Here is a 6,988-nt window from a genome sequence, read left to right on the forward strand (position 1 = left end):
TTTCCTTTGCCGAGAGCAAAGCGCCAAGCCTACTTGCTCCAGAATTAGTACCTGTTTTCTAGAAAAAGGGCCGAACTGCTCCAAAAGTTGCACTACTAGCTACCACTATCAGCTCAATTTCTTACCAAAAGTATCCTATCTGCAAGATTCTGTGTTCATGCATGTAGCATTGCGCTTCTAGATTCCTCAAGGAGCCACTCAGGAGTAGCTCGTGATTTTCAACTACATTGGCAAGCACATTTTGAAAGAAAAAGGCACACACACACAAATAGCTGGGGCAAGCTAAAAATATCTCATGATCTTCTTAGCATTGGCAGGATAGAACACAGGCGATGGCCACAGCTCACAAGTACAGTAACTAGTAGGCACAAAACTAAGAACATAACAGAAGAGCAAAGATAAACTGTTCAACATTATTTGATGGCAACGTGCTGCTGGCTGCGACTACTAGTGATGCAGGCGTGCTTGGTCTACTGGGGGTTGGGTGGCCTGGAGTTGGCAGCAGAGACCCTGGAGCCCCATTCCAGAAGCTCTTTGCTGGTGTCGTCCTTGTGCGCGATCACCTCGATGAAGCACAGAGAGTCCTTCTTCTCCCCCAGCGCCGTCTCTATCGCCGCCGTCAGCTCCTCCTCGCACTTCACCTGCGCAACACAAAAGCATGCATCAGCAGCAGTTCCGCAAGCTCGCCTCCACCTTCTGATGCTTACATTGGCCTATGCAATGGACAAAAGAATGCAGTGCTTACCTTGGCAGTCCAGCATTTGCCCTCCCCGTTGTGGATGGCCTCCACAAGGGCGGTGTAGTTCCAGTTCTTGATGACATTGTAAGGCCCGTCGTGGATCTCCACCTCGATCGTGTACCCGCCATTGTTGATCAGGAAGATTATGCTGTTCTGTTCGCACCGCAGCATAGTTGACACATCCTGTGCTGTCACCTGCAGACAACGGAATTCCCCGGACGTCAGCACGCAGTGCAAACAGATTGCAGCACGCGGCAGCAGAGATCATCAGATCGAGGGATATCTCACCTGGAAGCTCCCATCACCAATGCAGGCTATGACACGCTTGTCACTCGCCCCTTGCGCGTACCCGAGCAATGCACCCACTGACCATCCAATCGAGCCATACTGCATTTGGAATTCATACCTGCGTGCAAACAACCAACCAACCCTGCTTAATTAGCACAAGACAAGACAAACAAGGAGGAAGTATGCACCATCACAAGATTGTAAGTAGAATCAGGAAAGCTCACCCGCAGCCCTCGGGCAGCTTGAGCTTCTGGCAGTTGAACCAGGAGTCACCGGTCTCAGCGAGCACTGCACTGTCACCCGTCAGCATGTCCTGGATGTGCTTGAAGAGCACATTGACACGCAGCGGCTCGTTCGCCTCGCCCTTCAGCGGATGGCCCTCAGGCACGAAGATCCTCTTGTAGTTCTCGTAGGCGGTGGTGTTCTTCTGAACCCGCTTGGCCAATGCAGACAGGTACTCCTTCATCATGACGCAGCCGAATGCCGGGCCGTTCCCGACGATGACACGCTCAGGCTGCACGATGATGGCCTTGTCCTTCTTGAGCAGGAACGAGTAGCCAACAGAGCTGTAGTCGTTGAAGATGGGGCCTGCGAAGAGGTAGGCGTCGGCCGACTCGACGATCTCGGCGCAGAAGGCCGTGCTGACGGCGCCCCAGTAGGTGCCGAGGAAGTGGGGGTGCGTCTCTGGCACAAAGCCCTTGGCCGATGGCATTATAGCATAGGCATAGCCACTGGCGTCCACAAGGTCGACGAAGGCCTTCCCCGCCTTGGCCACGCGCAGTTTGGGGCCGGCGACAAGCACTGGCTTCACCGCCTTGTTCAGGAACTCGACGGTTGCCTCCACTGCAGCCTCGAGCCCCATCTTGTTGCTCATCCTGTAAATGTTCACAACACAGTTCAGTTCATCAGATGGCTTCAAATACAATCATATTACAACAGTACTCTGTTAAGTGCATCGGTCACTTCAGATACAGATAACACCAAAATTCACGATCTGAAATTCTCAACGCTAATGATTCAACTGGGCACATTTTTGTGGTGATAAAATCTTAAGCTCCCAGCACGGAGTAGAAAATTGGGGGGAAACGTTCCATGATCCAAGATAAAGTGTTGGCACAATAATCGGGAAACAAGCCTCTGATCAGATTCAAAGCACTACGTACACGGAAACGAAGACTTGGGATAAGAACAGAGTAGGGGCAGTTGGTACCTGGGGGCGAGGAAGAAAGGGACTGGGTCACGGGTGAAGGTGGGGTGAGGTAGCCCGGGGAGGTTGCAGCTGATGCTGAGGTACACCGGCTTGCTCTCCCTGAGCGCCGTGGCGATGGCCGTGTCGATCTGCTCGTGCGCGTCGTCCAGGTTGGTCACCACCGCCTGAATCGACAAACAAACAGCAGAACAACGAGATCTCGTCAACAAATTAGAGGGAGGAATCGAATGAGGAAGGGGCAATGCATGTTGAGGAAACGCGCGTGCGTAGGTACCTGGTGGCAGGTGACGGTCTGGAAGCAGCGCAGCTCCTGCGAGAAGTCCGGGATGCCGATGGTGTGGTGGAGGATGCGGTTGGTGCCGTAGTCGTTGGAGTTGGGCCCGCCGGCGATGCAGATGACGGGCAGGTTCTCGCTGTAGGCGCCGGCGATGGCGTTGAGCACGCTGAGGCCGCCGACGGTGAAGGTGACCGCGCAGGCGCCGACGCCGCGGGCCCGCGCGTAGCCGTCGGCCGCGTAGCCAGCGTTGAGCTCGTTGCAGCAGCCGACGAGGCGCAGCCCGGGCTCGTCGACGAGGTGGTCGAGCAGCGTGAGGTTGAAGTCCCCGGGCACGGCGAAGACGTCGCTGACGCCGACCTGCACGAGGCGGCGCGCCAGGTGGCGCCCCAGCGACGCCTCGCCTGCGGAGACCACGGGGTGGGAGGACATGATCGGGCACCCCGGCGCGGACGCCGGGCAGCCGACCGCGCCGTTCACCGCCGCCGGCGACGGCCCGTCGACGGAGCCGATGTGGGTGTCCATCGCTGTCGATCGATCGATCGATCCGGGTGGCACACTGGTGGAGTGGGAGCGGCGGCAGAGGGAGGGGACGTGGGGTTTTGGGGAATATTCTACACCTTGGTGGGGATTTTGCTAAGCTGTTCCGTTGACGTGTGCTGGTTTGGTGGTCTTCTGGGAGGGGAAGACGTCCTCCATTTATACCTGGGCTTGGCTTGGCTTGCAGACGGGATGGGGATCGGGGGTTTCGTGGGAAGACGGGGGTGCTCGTGCAAAACTCGCCTGCTTTTCTTCGGCGAAAGGAAAACCACGGGCGGCGGTGGGGACTGGCCCGGTGCGCAGCGCACCCATCCCGGGCACTGCCCGGTGGGGCCGCGCGTCGCGTAGGTGCACGTGTCAGTGGCACGAGGCTAGAATGTGTTCATTAGGGCATGTACAATGGTCGATAAGGTAGTCTTATCTTAAATCTTGTATGTAATTTAGAGATGGCAAAAAAACATGTCTACAATGAGTCATTTCTTAGCCTTATCATCAATAATTAGTTATTCCTAAAAATGTGGTGAGACATATTGTGCTAAGAGATCATCTCTTGCCTTCTCTTAATTAAGAGAAGACAAGCCTTCTCTTATGATTTCTCTCTCATCCACCTCATCATTTATCCTACGTGGCATTGCTAAGATAGAACCATTGTACATGCCCTTAGATTCGCCGCGGGCAATGAATGCTCTTTCGTTTTTGGTGGCGAGATCTTCCCTTCCTTCCCTGGGGGCCGGGGCTGGGGCTGGGCGTGGGACAGCGGTTTTGGTTTGCTGCGCAAGTCGCGGTTTTGGGTCTTGTTTGCTGCGCAAGGTGGACAGGCAGACACTACGTTCAAAAGAAGAAGAAAAAGGTGGACAGGCACACACGGGTCGGACTCGATTCCGTCCGGAACCTGCCGACCTGCCCTGCCTGGTCGGGTGTGCAACGCGGCCGCGGAGGCGAGACCAACTCGTGCACGGACGATGGTGAATCGCACCGCACTGTCATGCTTGAATGCCGAGAGGTGGAGGTCGCCGTACGTCAATGACCTCCGAAAGATACAGTAAACCCAGACACAGACACCCGTGTGTCACTAACATTCTGGACCCAGTCATCGACAAGTCACCAGCCAACCATGCAAGCCACGTCGACGCGAGGTACCTGAATGGTTGGCGTCAACAAATTAAACACTAGTTTTATTACGTATTTGTTTATGCCGAAATCATAATTATTTTGAAGCGCACACACCCTAGGCGACGTTCATGTCTGTTCACAATGTAAGATGAATGCAAGGGTTACAAAAAATTGCAATGGAAATGCAGCTCAGTCAGTTTGTCCAACTATGGGAGCGAGTATAGATGGTGACTCCTACGAACAATAAAGACATGATCCATTGGACCCTAACTGCTAATCGGGTCTACTCGGCCGCCTTTGCTTATGATGCCCAATTTGTGGCAAGAATTGATAGCCGAAATTGCTCCACACACGATGCTTTTGCCAGATCTATGCACGACTTGGAAATCCAACGGCCGGTACCCTGCTCATTCATGCGCATGTCCGGCTGGATGTATGTGTTGTCTGTAAATCATCTGAATTCTGTCGTCCGCGTATCACTGCTGATTGATAGCCATAGACTGGCCAAGGTGCGGAGGGGCAAGATGGAGAGGAAGGTAAAATTTTACTTATGGTTGTTTCTCCAAAACAGAAATTGGACGGCGGATCGACTACGAGTAAGGGGATTGCCGCACAACCACTTTTGTTGTCTTTGTGACCAAGAACAGGAGACGCCCGGTCACATCACCTTGACCTGCTGCTTTACGAAAGAAGTCTGGATGCAGTTCCAACAATCTAATGACAGGATTGGTGTAGTGGCTTCTTCGACAACATCCATTGAAGAATGGTGGTCTAGGTTGTGCACAGGCGGCAGGACCAAGGAAAAGGTCAGGGAGGAGATCACCCTCGCAACTTACATTGCGTGGAATATTTGGAAAAGAAAGAAACCGCAGGGTTTTTCAGCACAAAGAGTTGTCGCGATCGCGCTTGCTAGACTGATTAAAGATGAGATCAAGATGTTCTACGAGGCCACAAGGGCGGTGGCTGCCAGGGGCACGTAGACGTAGGCTGGGATCTTTCTCTTTCAGGTTCTTGTACATGAGTTTCTCGGTGCCCGTTGGGTTTCCCCCTTGGCTTAACTGAGTTTTTCTAAAACTTCTATTTTTTAATGTAAAAGTAGAACTCGTGTTGTTCAAGTCAAAAAATAAATAAATCATAAACACACCTTTTAACTTTTTTGAAAAAAAATAAAGAGTTCCATGAAGGACGGGAGCAAAACTAAAATCCTCACTCTCTCGGGCACACGTGTTGTCATTTCTGTTTGCAAGTAGAGAACATAAGAAGTACCTCGGCGGGATCAAATACATGACAAATTGCCAGACATTGTGATCGTCCAGAGGCATTTGGGGCAATGTGTGGAAGAGTGTGCGTTATCAATGTGAAATGGATCCAAAGGAACCCCCTCGACGACTAGTAGCCTGTGCATGCTGTTTTCAATTCACAGAAAAAAGAAGAAATAATTTCGGGTAAACCTCGTGCAACTATACATGCGCAAGTTAAGCTATGAGATATGCCCCTCGTCAAGTGATGTGGCACTAACTTGGCATGTACAACATGCTTTTGCCCTAGCTACGTGTTAGGATAATGTTGGTGTTAATTAGATCCATTAGCAAGAAGGTTGGAGCCCACTCCCGGAAAAGAAAACAAGAAGATAGGAAGACGACTGGACAGTGGAGCCGCTGCAGAGAAAGCAACGTGGGAACTGAAACAGCGTCGGCCGCCCTATGCAAACCCAAACCTCCCACGGGTTTCGTCCTTTCCGCCCTCAGCTTGAAACCTGGTTCCAAAGTTCCAAGTGCTTCGCTCCCAGACAAAAGAGGCGCCTATGCATGTGCAAACGTGCAGGAGTCCGCCACGAACGACTCACGCGTCAGCATTTGCCCATGATGTAACCGCTGATGCCTTCGATCGCTGCCTCTCGCTGCCAGTATATGAAAAGGACACTTCGCTAATTTTAAAAATCTCGTCGACAGTAGCTTCTTTTGGCGCAAAAAATAAAGAAAATACATCCTGGTCGGACGATCCATAATGAACAAATTTATATGTATTATATCCTTCACATCGCATATGAAGTGAGTAGCAAGTTTAAGCCTGTCAGGGCATGTACAATGAAGGCAGCACTATGTAGCTGCCCCATCTGCCATGTGAGCCCCATCTCGCTGTGGCGGTGGTGGCTAGGGTTTATTGGCGATGGGGGAGCAGAGCTGGCTAGATGTGGACAATGAGTTTGGATGAAGACGGCCCCGCCGCACGGTCGGCTTAAAAAAGGACGATCGCCGTCGCTGACGCGTGGGTCTGTGATCATAAAATAAGCTGACCGCGTAGGCAGCGGGTAGTTGGACGGCCGCCAGATGGAGACGCGGCGGACGCTGAGAGAACGCGCGTGGCGTCTGTTCCGCGTCCGCGTCGCCATATTTAAGGCGCAAATTTAGACCGCAAATGCGTCAGCGCGGACGCGAAGCAGACGTGATATGGGTTTGGGTCGGCGCATTGGGCCGCCACTTTTATCCGCGCCGATGCAAACAGACGCAGGCGGACGAAATAGGTTGTCCCATTAAAGTTGGTCTAATTGATCAGCTGAATCATAAAGCTAATAACTGCATGTGCGAAACAACTATCTTCTACTCCCTTCATGCCATGATCTAAACATTTTTCTTACATTATAAGACGGAGGGAGTACATGGTAATATATTCTCATTTATATCATAATAAAAATTATACAATACAACAAACATAAACCTAACCAACAAATCTAAAAAGGCAACAAAATGCTAGCATTTGCACAAAAGAACACCAACTAAGTAAAAAAATTACAATTAAGACTAAAGAATCCTCTGAACTTGAA

The 6,988-nt window shown here is 51.7% G+C and overlaps 1 protein-coding gene across 1 annotated transcript; it reads right to left on the bottom strand.

Annotated features, from left to right (window-relative positions):
* Positions 1-269: 269 nt before the first annotated feature.
* On the bottom strand, positions 270-3,189 carry LOC123085585 (pyruvate decarboxylase 2). Its single transcript, XM_044507250.1, has 6 exons — positions 2,512-3,189; positions 2,238-2,401; positions 1,252-1,902; positions 1,028-1,145; positions 746-934; positions 270-641 (listed from the first exon to the last, which is right to left on the bottom strand). The coding sequence occupies exons 1-6, from the start codon at positions 3,034-3,036 to the stop codon at positions 471-473; spliced, it is 1,818 nt and encodes a 605-aa protein (XP_044363185.1). The 5' UTR covers positions 3,037-3,189; the 3' UTR covers positions 270-470.
* Positions 3,190-6,988: the final 3,799 nt, after the last annotated feature.

The sequence above is a fragment of the Triticum aestivum genome, chromosome 4A, assembly GCF_018294505.1.
Source record: "Triticum aestivum cultivar Chinese Spring chromosome 4A, IWGSC CS RefSeq v2.1, whole genome shotgun sequence".
NCBI lineage: Eukaryota > Viridiplantae > Streptophyta > Magnoliopsida > Poales > Poaceae > Triticum > Triticum aestivum.